At 50.7% G+C, this 19,208-nt stretch overlaps 1 protein-coding gene across 3 annotated transcripts in view; it reads left to right on the plus strand.

The window, feature by feature from the left end:
• p3h2 (prolyl 3-hydroxylase 2) overlaps positions 1-17,570 on the plus strand; it is a 146,950-nt gene extending 129,380 nt beyond the window's left edge. For all 3 annotated transcript variants that reach the window (XM_073041718.1, XM_073041717.1, XM_073041719.1), the window contains exons 11-15: positions 2,541-2,691; positions 10,645-10,762; positions 15,419-15,494; positions 15,898-16,038; positions 16,172-17,570. In XM_073041718.1, the coding sequence (XP_072897819.1) occupies positions 2,541-2,691; positions 10,645-10,762; positions 15,419-15,494; positions 15,898-16,038; positions 16,172-16,264 (579 nt within the window). In that variant the 3' untranslated portion in view covers positions 16,265-17,570. The remainder of the gene's footprint in view (positions 1-2,540; positions 2,692-10,644; positions 10,763-15,418; positions 15,495-15,897; positions 16,039-16,171) is intronic.
• Positions 17,571-19,208: the final 1,638 nt, after the last annotated feature.

Here is a 19,208-nt window from a genome sequence, read left to right on the forward strand (position 1 = left end):
TCCACTCTACCTGTGCCCTGTGGTCCTAGACTCCCCCACTATAGGAAACATCCTCTCCACATCCACTCTATCTGTGTCCTCTGGTCCTAGACTCCCCCACTATAGGAAACATCCTCTCCACATCCACTCTATCTGTGTCCTCTGGTCCTAGACTCCCCCACTATAGGAAACACTCTCTCCACATCCACTTTACCTGTACCCTCTGGTCCTAGACTCCCCCACTATAGGAAACACTCTCCACATCCACTCTACCTGTACCCTCTGGTCCTAGACTCCCCCACTATAGGAAACACTCTCTCCACATCCACTCTATCTGTGTCCTCTGGTCCTAGACTCCCCACTATAGGAAACACTCTCTCCACATCCACTCTATCTGTGTCCTCTGGTCCTAGACTCCCCCACTACAGGAAACACTCTCTCCACATCCACTCTATCTGTGCCCTCTTTTCCTAGACTTCCCCACTATAGGAAACACTCTCCACATCCACTTTACCTGTGCCCTCTGGTCCTAGACTCCCCCACTATAGGAAACATTCTCTCCACATCCACTTTACCCGTACCCTCTGGTCCTAGACTCCCCCCACTATAGGAAACACTCTCTCCACATCCACTCTATCTGTGTCCTCTGGTCCTAGACTCCCCCACTATAGGAAACATCCTCTCCTCTTCCACTCTATCTGTGTCCTCTGGTCCTAGACTCCCCCACTACAGGAAACATCCTCTCCACATCCACTCTAACTGTGCCCTCTGGTCCTAGACTCCCCCACTATAGGAAACACTCTCCACATCCACTCTACCTGTACCCTCTGGTCCTAGACTCCCTCACTATAGGAAACACTCTCTCCACATCCACTTTACCTGTGCCCTCTGGTCCTAGACTCCCCCACTATAGGAAACACTCTCCACATCCACTCTATCTGTGCCCTCTGGTCCTAGACTCCCCCACTACAGGAAACATCCTCTCCACATCCACTCTACCTGTGCCCTCTGGTCCTAGACTCCCCCACTATAGGAAACATCCTCTCCACATCCACTCTATCTGTGTCCTCTGGTCCTAGACTCCCCCACTATAGGAAACATCCTCTCCACATCCACTCTATCTGTGTCCTCTGATCCTAGACTCCCCCACTATAGGAAACACTCTCTCCACATCCACTTTTCCTGTACCCTCTGGTCCTAGACTCCCCCACTATAGGAAACACTCTCTCCACATCCACTCTATCTGTGTCCTCTGGTCCTAGACTCCCCCACTATAGGAAACATCCTCTCCTCTTCCACTCTATCTGTGTCCTCTGGTCCTAGACTCCCCCACTACAGGAAACATCCTCTCCACATCCACTCTAACTGTGCCCTCTGGTCCTAGACTCCCCCACTATAGGAAACACTCTCCACATCCACTCTACCTGTACCCTCTGGTCCTAGACTCCCTCACTATAGGAAACACTCTCTCCACATCCACTTTACCTGTGCCCTCTGGTCCTAGACTCCCCCACTATAGGAAACACTCTCCACATCCACTCTATCTGTGCCCTCTGGTCCTAGACTCCCCCACTACAGGAAACATCCTCTCCACATCCACTCTACCTGTGCCCTCTGGTCCTAGACTCCCCCACTATAGGAAACATCCTCTCCACATCCACTCTATCTGTGTCCTCTGGTCCTAGACTCCCCCACTATAGGAAACATCCTCTCCACATCCACTCTATCTGTGTCCTCTGATCCTAGACTCCCCCACTATAGGAAACACTCTCTCCACATCCACTTTTCCTGTACCCTCTGGTCCTAGACTCCCCCACTATAGGAAACACTCTCTCCACATCCACTCTATCTGTGTCCTCTGGTCCTAGACTCCCCACTATAGAAAACACTCTCTCCACATCCACTCTATCTGTGTCCTCTGGTCCTAGACTCCCCCACTACAGGAAACATCCTCTCCACATCCACTCTAACTGTGCCCTCTGGTCCTAGACTCCCCCACTATAGGAAACACTCTCTCCACATCCACTTTCCCTGTGCCCTCTGGTCCTAGACTCCCCCACTATAGGAAACACTCTCCACATCCACTCTACCTGTACCCTCTGGTCCTAGACTCCCCCACTATAGGAAACACTCTCTCCACATCCACTTTCCCTGTGCCCTCTGGTCCTAGACTCCCCCACTATAGGAAACATCCTCTCCACATCCATTCTATCTGTGTCCTCTGGTCCTAGACTCCCCCACTATAGGAAACACTCTCCACATCCACTCTACCTGTACCCTCTGGTCCTAGACTCCCCCACTATAGAAAACACTCTCTCCACATCCACTCTACCTTGGCCTTTCAATATTCAGCAGGTTTCAATGGATCTCCCTCCCCCCTCTCCTTTCTAAACTCCAGTAAGTACAGCCCCAGAGCTGTCAAATGGGCCACATTTGTTAACCCTTTCATCCCTGGAATCATTCTCATGAACCTCCTCTGGACCTCTTCAATGCCAGCACATTTTTTTTTGCTAATGGTGCATGTGCCAATGGGTAACCAGTTGTGATCTGCTGTCTTTCAGTATGGATTCGAGGGCCGGATCTCGATGCACGGAGCCAAGCTGTTCTATGACGTGAGTGAGAGGGTTCGCCAGATTGTGCATTCTTACTTCATGCTGAACTCCACCCTGTACTTCTCGTTCACACACCTGGTGTGCCGCACCGCAATCGAAGGTAAGGCATTTCTCCTCCCCCCTTAACGTGGCGCCACGGTAGCATAGCGGTCAGTATGATGCTGTTACGACTCAGGGCATTTTGGAGTTCAAAGTTCAATTCTGGTGTCCTCTGTGATGAGTTTCCTAGTCTTTCCCATGTGTTTGAGGGTTTCTTCTGGATGCACCGATTTTCCCCACAGTCCAAAGACGTACTGGTTTGTAGATTAATTGGTCATTGTAAGTTATCCAGTGATTAGGGTCGGGTCAAATCAGTGGGCTGCTGGACGATGTGGTTCATTGGAGACTAATGATTTCAGGATGTATATTTTATACATTTCTCTGACATTAAATGTACCTATTGAAATAAATGAAAGTCAGCACGGTTTCTGTGAAGGGAAATCTCGCCTGACGAATCTGTTAGAATCTGAGGAAGTAACAAGCCGGGTGGACAAAGGAGAGGCAGTGGATGTCGTTTACTTGGATTTTCAGAAGGCGTTTGATAAATTGCCACACGTGAGGTTGCTTAACAAGATAAAATCCTATGGCATTACAGGAAAGATACCAGCATGGATAGTGGAATGGCTGACTGCCAGGAGGCAGCGAGTGGGAGTAAAAGGGAGCCTTTTCTGGTTGGTTGCTGGTGACTAGTGGTCTTCCTCAGGGGACGGTATTAGGACCACTGCTTTTCACATTGTTCATCAATGATTCAGATCATGGAATTGAGGGCTTTGTGGCAAAGTTTGTGGATGATATGAAGATGGCTGGAGGGGTAGGCAGTGCTGAGAAAGCATTGCAGTTACAGAAGGACTGAGATCAGTTGGAAAAATGGGCAAAAATATATCAGATGGAATACAGTGTTGGGAAATGTACGATAATGCATTTTGGTAAAAGGAACGAAAGTGCAGACTATTATCTAAATGGGGAGAAAATTCAAATATCAGCGGTGCAGAGGGAATTAGGAGTCCTCGTGCAAGACCCCCAGAAGGATAGTAAGGGATAAAATTGGTCTCTTGAAGATCAGTGGTCGGCTATGTATGGAACCAAAAGAAATGGGTCAGATCTTAAATGGTTTTTTTTGCGTCTGTATTTACTAAGGAAACTGGCATGGAGTCAATGGAAACAAGGCAAACAAGTAGGAAGGTCATGGAGCCTATACAGATTGAAGAGGAGGAGCTGCTTGCTATCTTGAGGCAAATCAGAGTAGATAAATCCCCCGGACCTGACAGAGTATTCCCTCGGACCTTAAAGGAGACTAGTGTTGAAATTGCAGGGGCCCTGGCGGATATATTTAAAATGTGGGTATCTATGGGTGAGGTGCCGGAGGATTGGAGGATAGCTCATGTTGTTCCGTTGTTTAAAAAAGGCTCTAAAAGTAATCTGGGAAATTATAGGCTGGTAAATTTGACATTGGTAGTAGGTAAATTATTGGAAGGAGTACTAAGAGAGGAGCTACAAGTATTTAGATAGACAGGGACTTAATAGGGAGTGTCAACATGGCTTTGTGCGTGGTAGGTCATGTTTAACAAATCTATTAGAGTTTTTCAAGGAGGTTACAAGGAAAGTGGATGAAGGGAAGGCAGTGGATGTTGTCTACATGGACTTCAGTAAGGCCTTTGACAAGGTCCTGCATGGGACGTTAGTTCAGAAGATTCAATGGCTTAGGTATACATGGTGAGGTAGTAAATTGGATTAGACATTGCACTTACCGTCCCGTTGCACTTACATCCATCATCATGAAGTGTTTTGAGAGGCTCGTCATGAGGCACATCAAGACCCTGCTGCCCCCCTCACTGGACCCCCTGCAGTTTGCATACTGTCCCAACCACTCAACAGACGACGCCATTGCCACCACCCTCCACCTGGCCCTAACCCACCTGGACAAAAAAGACACATACGTTCGAATGCTGTTCATAGACTTCAGTTCAGCATTCAACGCAATCATCCCTCAGAAACTGATTGGAAAGCTGAGCCTACTGGGCCTGAACACCTCCCTCTGCAACTGGATCCTAGACTTCCTGACTGGGAGATCTCAGTCAGTCCGGATCGGGAGCAGCATCTCCAACACCATCACACTGAGCACGGGGGCTCCCCAGGGCTGTGTGCTCAGTCCACTGCTGTTCACTCTGCTGACCCACGACTGTGCTCAAACCACATCATCAAGTTTGCCGATGACACAACCGTGGTGGGTCTCATCAGCAAGAATGATGAGTCAGCTTACAGAGAGGAGGCGCAACGGCTAATGGACTGGTGCAGAGCCAACAACCTGTCTCTGAATGTGAACAAAACAAAGGAGATGGTTGTTGACTTCAGGAGGGCACAGAGCGACCACTCCCCGCTGAACATCAACGGCTCCTCGGTAGAGATCGTAAAGAGCACCAAATTTCTTGGTGTTCACCTGGCAGAGAATCTCACCTGGTCCCTCAACACCAGCTCCATAGCAAAGAAAGCCCAGCAGCGTCTCTACTTTTTGCGAAGGCTGAGGAAAGTCCATCTCCCACCCCCCATCCTCATCACATTCTACGGGGGTTGTATTGAGAGCATCCCAAACAGCTGCATCACTGCCTGGTTCGGAAATTGCACCGTCTCGGATCGCAAGACCCTGCAGCGGAAAGTGAGGTCAGCTGAGAAGATCATCGGGGTCTTTCTTCCCGCCATCACGGACATTTACACTACACGCTGCATCCGCAAAGGAAACAGCATTATGAAGGACCCCACGCACCCCTCATACAAACTCTTCTGCCGTCTGGGAAAAGTCTCCAAAGCATTCGGGCTCTCACGACCAGACTATGTAACAGTTTCTTCCCCCAAGCTATCAGACTCCTCAATACCTGACTGACACCTTGCCCTATTGTTCTGTTTATTATTTATTGTAATGCCTGCACTGTTTTTGTACACTTTGTGCAGTCCAGTGTAGGTCTGTAGTCTAGTGTAGCTTTCTCTATGTTGTTTTTTATTACATAGTTCAGTGTAGTTTTTGTATTGTGTCATGTAACACCATGGTCCTGAAAAACGTTGTCTCATTTTTACTATGTACTGTACCAGTAGTTACAATTGAAATGACAATAAAAGTTGACTTGACTTGACATTGGCTCAGTGGGAGAAGTCAGAGAGTGGTAGTGGAGGATTGCTTCTCTGAGTGGAGCCTGTGACTAGTGGTGTGCCACAGCGATCAGTGCTGGGTCCATTGTTATTTGTCATCTATATCAATGATCTGGATGATAATGAGGTAAATTGGATCAGGAAATTTGCTGATGATACAAAGATTAGAGGTGTAGTCAACAGTGAGGAAGGTTTTCAAGGTTTGCAGGGGGATTTGGATCAGCTGGAAAAATGGGCTGAACAATGGCAGATGGAGTTTAATGCAGACAAGTGTGAGGTATTGCACTTTGGAAGGACAAACCAAGGTAGAACATACAAGGTAAATGGTAGGACACTGAGGAGTGCAGTAGAACAGAGGGATCTGGGAATACAGATACATAATTCCCTAAAAGTGGCGTCACAGGTAGATAGGGTAGTAAAGAGAGCTTTTGGTACATTGGCCTTGTATTGAGTATTAGAGTTGGAATGTTATGGTGAGGCTGTATAAGACATTGGTGAGGCCGAATTTGTATTGTGTGCAGTTTTGGTCACCGAATTACAGGAAGGATATTAATAAGGTTGAAAGAGTGCAGAGAAGGTTTACAAGGATGTTGCCGGGACTTGAGAAACTGAGTTACAGAGAAAGGTTGAATAGGTTAGGACTTTATTCCCTGGAGCGTAGAAGAATGAGGGGAGATTTGATAGAGGTATATAAAATTATGATGGGTATAGATAGAGTGACTGCAAGCAGGCTTTTTCCACTGAGGCTAGGGGAGAAAAACGCTAGAGGACATGGGTTAAGGGTGAAGGGGGAAAAGTTTAAAGGGAACTTTTGGGGGGGGCTTCTTCACACAGAGTGGTGGGGGTGTGGAATGAGATGCCAGATGAAGTGGTAAATGCGGGCTCACTTTTAACATTTAACCATATAACATTTAAGAATTACAGCATGAAAAGAGCCCATCTCGGCCCTTCTAGTCCGTGCCAAACGCTTACTCTAACCTAGTCCCACTGACCTGCACTCAGCCCATAACCCTCCATTCCTTTCCTGTCCATATACCTATCCAATTTTTTTTTAAATGACAAAATCGAACCTGCCTCTACCACTTCTACTGGAAGCTCGTTCCACACAGCTACCACTCTCTGAGTAAAGAAGTTCCCCCTTGTGTTACCCCTAAACTTTTGCCCCCTAACTCTCAACTCATGTCCTCTTGTTTGAATCTCACCTACTCTCAATGGAAAAAGCCTTCCCACGTCAACTCGATCTATCCCCCTCATAATTTTAAATACCTCTATCAAGACCCCCCCTCAACCTTCTACACTCCAAAGAATAAAGACCTAACTTGTTCAACCTTTCCCTGTAACTTAGGTGCTGAAACCCAGGTAACATTCTAGTAAATCTTCTTTGAACTCTCCCTATTTTGTTGACATCTTTCCTATAATTCGGTGACCAGAACTGTACACAATACTCCAAATTTGGCCTCACCAAAATTTAACCATTACATCCCAACTCCTATACTCAATGTTCTGATTTATAAAGGCCAGCATACCAAAAGCTTTCTTCACCACCCTATCCACATGAGATTCCACCTTCAGGGAACTATGCACCATTATTCCTAGATCACTCTGTTCTACTGCATTCTTCAATGCCCTACCATTTACCATGTATGCCCTATTTGGATTATTCCTACCAAAATGTAGCACCTCACACTTATCAGCATTAAACTCCATCTGCCATCTTTCAGCCCACTTTTCTAACTGGCCTAAATTTCTCTGCAAGCTTTGAAAACCTACTTCATTATCCACAACACCACCTATCTTAGTATCATCTGCATACTTACTAATCCAATTTACCACCCCATTATCCAGATCATTAATGTATATGACAAACAACTTTGGACCCAGTACAGATCCCTGAGGCACACCACTAGTCAGCGGCCTCCAACCTGACAAACAGTTATCCACCACTACTCTCTGGCATCCCCCATCCAGCCACTGTTGAATCCACTTTACTACTTCAATATTAATACCTAACGATTGAACCTTCCTAGCTAACCTTCCATGCGGAACCTTGTCAAAGGCCTTACTGAAGTCCATATAGACAACATCCACTGCTTTACCCTCGTCAATTTTCCTCATAACCTCTTCAAAGCATTCAATTAAGATTTGTCAAACATGACCTTCCATGCACAAATCCATATTGACTGTTCCTAATCAGACCCTGTCTATCCAGATAATTATATATACCATCTCTAAGAATACTTTCCATTAATTTACCCACCACTTACCCACCGTTTAAGAAAAACTTGGACAGGTACATGGATGAGAAGTGTATGGAGGGATATGGTCCAGGTGCAGGTCAGTGGGACTAGGCAGAAAAATGGTTCGGCACAGCCAAGAAGGGCCAAAGGGCCTGTTTCTGTGCTGTAATGTTCTGTGGTTCTATGTTCTAAAGTTAATTTACAGGTTGAGTCTGTGGCAAAGAAGGCAAATGCAATGTTGGCATTTATTTCAAGGGGGAATAGAATATAAAAGCAAGGAGATAATGCTCAGCCTTTATAAGACACTAGTCAGGCCACATGTGGAGTATTGTCAACAGTTTTGGGCCCCATATCTGAGAAAGGATGTGTTGTCATTGGAGAGAGTCCAGTGGTGGTTCATGAGGATGATTCCAGGAATGAAGGGGTTAACATATGAGAAGCATTTGGCAGCTTTGTGCCTGTACTCACTGGAATTTAGAAGAATGTGGGGGAGACCTCACTGCAATCTACTGAATGTTGGAAGGACTAGATTGGACAGATGTAGAGAGAATGTTTCCTATGGTGGGGGTATCCCGAACTAGAGGGCACAGCATCAAAATTGAGGGATTATCCTTTAGAACAGAGTTGAGGAGGTGCAATAATAACAGGGTTGTCGTGATGGGAGATTTTAATTTCCCAAATATTGTTTGGCATCTCCCTAGAGTAAGGAGTTTAGATGGAGTGGAGTTTGTTAGGTGTGTTCAGGAAGGTTTCTTGACACAATATGTAGATAAGCCAACTAGAGGAGAGGCTGTACTTGATCTGGTATTGGGAAATGAACCTGGTCAGGTGTCAGGTCTCTCAGTGGGACAGCATTTTGGAGATGGTGATCACAGTTCTATCTCCTTCACCATAGCGTTGGAGAGAGATAGGAACAGACAAGTTAGGAAAGTGTTTAATTGGATTAAGGAAAAATATGAAGCTATCAGGCAGGAACTTAGAAGCAGAAATTGGGAACAGATGTTCTCAGGGAAATGAACAGCAGAAATGTGGCAAATGTTCAGGGGATATTTGTGTGGCATTCTGCATAGGTACACTCCAATGAGACAGGAAAAGGATGGTAGGCTAGGAGGGAGGAGTGGTTGTTGACAATTGAGATTATCCAGGGGAAGGAGGGGGTCATTGACGGGTGGGATTATCCAGGAGAGGGAGTGGGAGTTGACCGGTGGGATTATCCGGGGGAAGGAGGGGGTCATTGACCGGTGGGATTATCCGGGGGAGGGAGTGGGAGTTGACCGGTGGGATTATCCAGGGGAGGGAGTGGGAGTTGACCGGTGGGATTATCCAGGGGAAGGAGGGGGTCATTGACCGGTGGGATTATCCGGGGGAGGGAGTGGGAGTTGACCGGTGGGATTATCCAGGGGAGGGAGTGGGAGTTGACCGGTGGGATTATCCAGGGGAAGGAGGGGGTCATTGACCGGTGGGATTATCCGGGGGAAGGAGGGGGTCATTGACCGGTGGGATTATCCGGGGGAGGGAGTGGGAGTTGACCGGTGGGATTATCCAGGGGAGGGAGTGGGAGTTGACCGGTGGGATTATCCAGGGGAAGGAGGGGGTCATTGACCGGTGGGATTATCTGGGAGAGGGAGTGGGAGTTGACCGGTGGGATTATCCAGGGGAGGGAGTGGGAGTTGACCGGTGGGATTATCCGGGGGAAGGAGGGGGTCATTGACCGGTGGGATTATCCGGGGGAAGGAGGGGGTCATTGACCGGTGGGATTATCCGGGGGAAGGAGGGGGTCATTGACCGGTGGGATTATCCGGGGGAAGGAGGGGGTTATTGACCGGTGGGATTATCCGGGGGAGGGAGTGGGAGTTGACTGGTGGGATTATCCGGGGGAAGGAGGGGGGTCATTGACCGGTGGGATTATCCGGGGGAGGGAGTGGGAGTTGACCGGTGGGATTATCTGTCACTCCATTATCCTCGCTGAAGTGTTCCTTCCTCAGCCTTTGCCACTCTGAACTGTTGTCGATCAACACCGACCCTTAACACTGTCACTCACTGGCCCCTGCCCACAATTTATTAACCCTCTCCCATATGTTGTACTGCAATGTACGAGGATTGTCACACATTAGTGGGTAAAACATATGAACACCTTGCAGATGTGATGGCAATTGAAAGCTGATTGACCTTCAGCTACTGTCCTGATGAGAACATGGAGTGGAATTCAGCCCATCATGTCTGATTTACTATCCCTCTCAACCCCATTCTCCTGCTTTCTCCCCATGACACCCTGACTAATCAAGAATCTATCAACCTCCTCTTTAAATATACCCAATGACGGCCTCCACAGCCGTCTGTGGCCATGAATTCTATGGATTCTCCAGTTTCTGGCTAAAGAAATTCCTCATCTCTGTTCTAAATGGACGTCCCTCTGGTCCTAGACTCCTCCACTCGAGGAAATGGCACCTCCACATCCGCTCTATGGAGGATACTCAGGATTCACTCTATCACCACACACACCACCCTCCCCAACATCTTCTGCTGTTTCCCTCTCATACCACCTTTGGCACAGTGCCATGCAGGGGTGAATGGCTGCGGTACAGTGTCAGGATGTGTTGCTCATGTTGCTGCTGCTGTTGTCAATGGCACTGTAGGTCAGCAGGACAATCGCAACGACCTCAGTCACCCGATCCACGCCGACAACTGCCTCTTGGACCCCGACGCACAGGAGTGTTGGAAAGAGCCGCCTGCCTACACACACCGTGACTACAGGTATCACCACCCCCCCCGCGTGCACACACCGTGACTACAGGTATCACCCCCCCCCCCGCGTGCACACACCATGACTACAGGTATCACCCCCTGCGCACACACACCGTGACTACAGGTATCACCACCCCCCCCCCCCGCGTGCACACACCGCAACTACAGGTATCACCCCCTGCGCACACACACCGCGACTACAGGTATCACCCCCCCCCCCCCGCGTGCACACACCGTGACTACAGGTATCACCACCCCCCCCCCCGCGTGCACACACCGCAACTACAGGTATCACCCCCCCGCACACACACCGCGACTACAGGTATCACCCCCCCGCACACACACCGCGACCACAGGTATCAACCCCCCCCGCACACACACCGCGACCACAGGTATCACCACACACCGCACACACACCGCGACCACAGGTATCACCCCCCCCCCCGCACACACACCGCGACCACAGGTATCACCACACACATACCGCGACCACAGGTATCACCGCACACACACCGCGACTACAGGTATCACCCCCCCCCCCCCGCGTGCACACACCGTGACTACAGGTATCACCCCCCCGCACACACACCGCGACTACAGGTATCACCCCCCCCGCACACACACCGCGACTACAGGTATCACCCCCCCCCGCACACACACCGCGACCACAGGTATCACCACACACCGCGACCACAGGTATCACCCCCCCCGCACACACACCGCGACCACAGGTATCACCACACACACACCGCGACCACAGTTATCACCACACACACACCGCGACTACAGGTATCACCCCCCCCCCGCACACACACCGCGACTACAGGTATCACCACACACATACCGCGACCACAGATATCACCCCCCCCCCGCACAAACACCGCGACCACAGTTATCACCACACACACACCGCGACCACAGTTATCACCACACACACACCGCGACCACAGGTATCACCCCCCCCGCACACACACTGTGACTTCAGGTATCACCACACACACACTGCGACTACAGGTATCACCACACACATACCGCGACCACAGATATCACCCCCCCCCGCACAAACACCGCGACCACAGTTATCACCACACACACACCGCGACCACAGGTATCACCCCCCCCCCCGCACACACACCGCGACCACAGGTATCACCCCCCCCCCCCGCACACACACCGCGACCACAGGTATCACCCCCCCCGCACACACACCGCGACCACAGGTATCACCCCCCCCCCCCGCACACATACCGCGACCACAGGTATCACCCCCCCCCGCACACACACTGTGACTTCAGGTATCACCACACACACACTGCGACTACAGGTATCACCACACACATACCGCGACCACAGATATCACACCCCCCGCACACACACCCGCGACCACAGGTATCACCACACACATACCGCGACCACAGGTATCACCCCCCCCCCCGCGCACACACCGCGACCACAGGTATCACCACACACACACACCGCGACCACAGGTATCACCACACACACACACCGCGACTACAGGTATCACCACACACATACCGCGACCACAGGTATCACCACACACATACCGCGACCACAGGTATCACCACACACACACCGCGACTACAGGTATCAACCCCCACCCACGCCGCGACTACAGGTATCAACCCCCACCCACGCCGCGACCACAGGTATCACCACACACATACCGCGACCACAGGTATCACCCCCCCCCGCACACACACCGCGACCACAGGTATCACCCCCCCCGCACACACACTGTGACTTCAGGTATCACCACACACACACTGCGACTACAGGTATCACCACACACATACCGCGACCACAGATATCACCCCCCCCCGCACACACACCGCGACCACAGGTATCACCACACACATACCGCGACCACAGGTATCACCCCCCCCCCGCGCACACACCGCGACCACAGGTATCACCACACACACACACCGCGACCATAGGTATCACCACACACACACACCGCGACTACAGGTATCACCACACACACACCTCGACCACAGGTATCACCACACACACACCACGACCACAGATATCACCACACACACACCTCGACCACAGGTATCACCACACACACACCGCGACTACAGGTATCAACCCCCACCCACGCCGCGACTACAGGTATCAACCCCCACCCACGCCGCGACCACAGGTATCACCACACACATACCGCGACCACAGGTATCACCCCCCCCCGCACACACACCGCGACCACAGGTATCACCCCCCCCGCACACACACTGTGACTTCAGGTATCACCACACACACACTGCGACTACAGGTATCACCACACACATACCGCGACCACAGATATCACCCCCCCCGCACACACACCGCGACCACAGGTATCACCACACACATACCGCGACCACAGGTATCACCCCCCCCCGCGCACACACCGCGACCACAGGTATCACCACACACACACACCGCGACCATAGGTATCACCACACACACACACCGCGACTACAGGTATCACCACACACACACCTCGACCACAGGTATCACCACACACATACCGCGACCACAGATATCACCCCCCCCCCGCACAAACACCGCGACCACAGATATCACCCCCCCCGCACACACACCGCGACCACAGGTATCACCACACACATACCGCGACCACAGGTATCACCGCACACACACCGCGACTACAGGTATCACCACACACACACACCGCGACCATAGGTATCACCACACACACACACCGCGACTACAGGTATCACCACACACACACCTCGACCACAGGTATCATCACACACACATACCGCGACTACAGGTATCACCACACACACACCGCGACTACAGGTATCACCACACACACACACCGCGACTACAGGTATCACCACACACACACACCGCGACCATAGGTATCACCACACACACACACACCGCGACCACAGGTATCACCACACACACACACCGCGACCATAGGTATCACCACACACACACACCGCGACTACAGGTATCACCACACACACACCTCGACCACAGGTATCACCACACACACACCACGACCACAGGTATCACCCCCCCCCCCCCGCGCACACACCGCGACCACAGGTATCACCCCCCCCCCCGCGCACACACCGCGACCACAGGTATCACCCCCCCCCGCGCACACACCGCGACCACAGGTATCACCCCCCCCCCCGCGCACACACCGCGACCACAGGTATCACCACACACACACACCGCGACTACAGGTATCACCACACACACACACCGCGACTACAGGTATCACCACACACACACCACGACCACAGGTATCACCCCCCCCCCGCGCACACACCGCGACCACAGGTATCACCCCCCCCCCGCGCACACACCGCGACCACAGGTATCACCCCCCCCCCGCGCACACACCGCGACCACAGGTATCACCCCCCCCCCCGCGCACACACCGCGACCACAGGTATCACCACACACACACACCGCGACCATAGGTATCACCACACACACACACCGCGACTACAGGTATCACCACACACACACCTCGACCACAGGTATCACCACACACACACACCGCGACCATAGGTATCACCACACACACACACCGCGACCACAGGTATCACCACACACACACACCGCGACTACAGGTATCACCACACACACACCTCGACCACAGGTATCACCACACACATACCGCGACCACAGGTATCACCACACACATACCGCGACCACAGGTATCACCCCCCCCCCCGCACACACCACGACCACAGGTATCACCCCCCCCCCCCCGCACACACCGCGACCACAGGTATCACCACACACACACCGCGACCACAGGTATCACCACACACACACCGCGACTACAGGTATCACCCCCCCGCACACACACCGCGACTACAGGTATCACCACACACACACCGCGACCGCAGGTATCAACCCCCACCCACACCGCGACTACAGGTATCACCACACACACACCGCGACTACAGGTATCACCACACACACACCGCAACCACAGATATCACCCCCCCGCACATACCACGACTACAGGTATCACCACACACACACCGCGACTACAGGTATCACCCCCCCCCCCACACCGCGACTACAGGTATCACCACACACACACCGCGACTACAGGTATCACCACACACACACCGCGACTACAGGTATCACCACACACACAGCGCAACCACAGATATCACCCCCCCCGCACATACCGCGACTACAGGTATCACCACACACACACCGCGACTACAGGTATCACCCCCCCGCACACACACCGCGACCACAGGTATCACCCCCCCCCGCACACACACCGCAACCACAGGTATCACCCCCCCGCACCGCGACCACAGGTATCATCACACACACACCGCGACCACAGGTATCACCACACACACACCGCGACTACAGGTATCACCACACACACACCGCAACCACAGGTATCACCCCCCCCCGCACATACCGCGACTACAGGTATCACCACACACACACCGCGACTACAGGTATCACCCCCCCGCACACACACCGCAACCACAGGTATCACCCCCCCCGCAGCGCGACCACAGGTATCATCACACACACACCGCGACCACAGGTATCACCCCCCCGCACATACCGCGACTCCTATTGCATTGTCAGTGTTCCCCACTCTGTCCAGTCTGCCAGTAACGGTGCCTGCTTTCTCTGCAGTGCCATCCTCTATTTGAATGGAGATTTTGAAGGCGGTGAATTTATATTCACAGAAGCTGATGCTAAAACGATCACGGTGAGTATCTGTCTACCAACCCCTTCCCCCTGCTTCGCTCAGTGGGTATCTTCCCAAACACGTACCGCCACGCTGAACGACGGCTTCTTCCTGCGAGTTGAGAATTGTACTCGTGATTTCACAATGTGCATCGTCTGGTTTACCTGCACTTTCTCTGTAACTGTTACACTTTATTCTGCGTCCTGTAATTGTTTTCTGTTGTTCTACTTCACTGTGTTTCCAATCCTGATGAACGGGGTTCATTTCCCACCATAGATGATGCCTGATCTGTTATGTTTCTCCAGCATTTTGTACGTGTAAGACGAGCTTTTCACTGTATTGTGGTACAGTAACAGAACCAGTTTTCTTCCTTTCCCCCTTCCCTCTTTCCTCACCCTCCCATCTTCCCCCCTCTCTCCTGTAGGCTGCGGTGAAGCCTCGCTGTGGGAGGGTGGTGAGCTTCTCCTCGGGGGGAGAGAACCCCCACGGGGTGATGGCTGTCACCCGGGGTCAGAGATGTGCTGTCGCTCTGTGGTTTACTCTCAACCCCCACTTCCGGGAGCTGGTGAGTCCAGTGGGGTCTGGGGAGGAGGGCGGTTGGAGGGGATGGGAGGTAGGGGTCAGCGGGTGTGAGCCAGATACTCCCCTACCCCCTCAGCATTCCTGTGCCCTCACAACTGCCTCCCTTTGCCCCACAGGAACGGATCCGGGCCGACGAGGTGGTTCAGCTCATCTCTCTCCAACAGAGTTTGGACAACAAATTACATATAAACCCACGAGATGAATTATGAATTCCGGTTTAGAACTTATTTATTTAAATCTCTGGCAACCCCTGTAGAAATTCTAATTTTTTGTAAAAAGATTATTTAAGTTTTAACTTTACAGCATGAGCACATCAGTTGTTCTGCCTGAGGAGGTGACCCCAGGTACGTCCGGTCCGCGGATGGCGTCTGCTTCCTGGCAGTTCACCTCCCCTTCCCCGTCGGTACTTTGCTCCCCGCTGACAAAAGGGCTTCATTCCATCGCTGGCCCGCTTGTCCCATCGGGGAGCGAGCAGCTGAATGGTAAAGAGGGAGCTTCGTCAGCGTCTGATGGGACGGTGTGGAGGGAAATTCATTCTGTCTGGTTTCTGAAGTGCAGACAATACGAAATTCCCGTGGTTCTGGAGACCAGAAGTCACGGCCTGACTGCAACAATGTCAGCCGGTGTCACTGTGGTGTGTTCAGAGTTTGTGGTCTGCTTATGTGAGTGCAATGTATTTACGATATTGTGGTTAAGAAATTATTTATAAAATTAATATTTTGCAGATATTATGGAAATGTATTATGTTGGTGAAATGTTGCATTGAGTCTATGAAGTGTGTGGGCTGGCACTGTGACCGGTCCTGGGTAGTGCCAGTGGCCTCACACCCACCCCACTCTGGGGCTGTTTGCTTGTTTTGCCCCTCTGGATCGATGCCAGGATTTGGATGGGTATCACAATGCTGAGGTTTGTAGCAATGATAATGTACTGTGATTTGGTCTCAAGATCCCAGATTGCTTAATGTCATTTCAATGCACAAGTGTAAAGGCAAACAAAATAATTATTACTCTGGAGCTGATGCGGCACAAAAAAAGGGACAATAATAATAAATACAATAAGTATAAATTCATAAGATAGCTTATATACATAGATTGAGTGCCTATACATAAGGTGACTGACAGGAAATGATGAAGTGGAGGGTGGGTTAATTGGTGGAGGTGCTGCTTGGGGAAAGTAACTGTTTTTGAGTCTGGTGTTGATGCTACATAGACTCCTCCCTGCTGGAAGTGGGACAAACAGGCCACGAGCAGGGTGGGTGGGATCCTTCATGGTGTTACTGGCCCTTGTATGTCCTGGGGTAGGTTGGGCCCTCTTGATCTGTTGTGGTGCCTTATCCCTGTTACCTGGTCTGTTGGTCTCAGCCTCGTCTTCCGATCAACTCCCTTCCTGTACTCTTAGCACCTGGGGAGACACGGGTTATTGGTTTATATTATTTGAATATATGATAAGAATTTTTAAAGATTAATACTTTGAAAAGTGAGAGACTTGAATCTATGAATAAAAGTTAAAATTCAACCCATGTGTGGCCATTTCTGTCGCACAGTATAGACATTTTGTACATAGTATACCACATGGTCAAAGCTTCACTTATTATCAAAGTATACCACTTGAAATTCTTCAGGGTAGCCATGAAATGAAAGGCAGCAGGATCATCACCCTCTCCCTGCACAGGAAAAACAGAACAGGCACATTCAATCCAATCCCCCTCCCCCCACAAACAAAAATTGAACAGGCGCCTCGACCCCGACTGTTTAGAGATGTTGCACTGCCTGCGAAGCCAGTGATTTAACCCGACCTTAAAATCACAATTTACAATGACCAATTAACCTAACAGGTACGTCTTTGGACTGTGGGAGGAAACTGGAGCAGCCCGAGGAATCCACATGCACATGGGAAGATGTACGAGCTCCTTACAGAGGCTTACTAAAGTCCATGTAGACAAGACCATTTGGCCCATCCCATCATGGTTGATTCATTATCCCCCTCAACCTTGCACTGGTCATGTTGACTGTGCATGAACAGTACTAGGTCAGGAAATTCGCTAGGCAATTTATAATTAATTGAAGCTCACATTTTATTGCCTCTGCACAAACAACACGTAACTATGGTGACCCCAGGCCAACAGCTTAGAACATGAATTCTATTGTCCCCTCTGTACCATTACTCACTCAGACCACTTGTCCAATTTACAACACCAAAATAGGGGATCTCTGTTGGCCAGAGGATGGATCCTTCCTTCTTCCATCTCCTGGTGTGGGGTTTCTTCCTGGTAATGGTGGGTCTCTGGAGAGAGTTATTGCTATCTTGTATCTGAAAATCTCTGCTTTTATATCCATTCCTAACCAGTCCAAACGTTGCCTTTCAATGTCACTGGCTATGGGTCATCTACTGACCTTTAACACCTTATTGGCTGTGTTGGCGCGTGGCTAAGTAGTTAAGGTGTTCGTCTAGTTATCTGAAGTCCACTAGTTCGAGCCTTGGCTGAGGCTGCGTGTGTCCTTGAGCAAGGCACTGAACCACACAATGCTCTGCGACAACATTGGTGCCAAGCTGGCTGGGTCCTAATGTCCTTCCCTTGGACCACATTGGAGAGGGGAGACTTGCAGCTTGGGCAACTGCTGGTCTTCCATTAAAGAAAAACTTGCCCAGACATGCGCCCTGGAAACTTTCCAAGGTGCAAATCCATGGTCTATCGAGACTAACGGAAGCATACATACACTTATTGGCTCTGGTCCAAGCCAACATCCATTTATTGCTCTTCAAGTGACAACTGGTAATTTATGGCTCTTTGCTGTAAATCAGTTTCCAAACCAGTAACCAGCTCAAACCACTCAGGGCCAACACAGACCCCAACATTTACAAACCTGGATGTTATATCCAACCCATTAACACTGCACAAATAGCTTCCTATTTGGAAATAATGTCTAGTTCAGCAGATTACTTGGCACATCGTGGTCTCTGCTTTAAAAAATAATCAAGCCAAGCAACACTAGTCCACAAAATGGAGGATGTAGAGCAGCTTCACAAAATGGCAGCCTCCATCTCCTTATACTTCATTTGGTTTGCTTCCACTATCCTTGAGCCATTTGAATTTGATGTTTACTTCCATATTTTAAATTCCTCCATGGATAATATCTCCCCCCCTTTTGATCC

This window comes from Hemitrygon akajei, chromosome 3 (assembly GCF_048418815.1).
Source record: "Hemitrygon akajei chromosome 3, sHemAka1.3, whole genome shotgun sequence".
In the NCBI taxonomy this organism is placed as follows: domain Eukaryota; kingdom Metazoa; phylum Chordata; class Chondrichthyes; order Myliobatiformes; family Dasyatidae; genus Hemitrygon; species Hemitrygon akajei.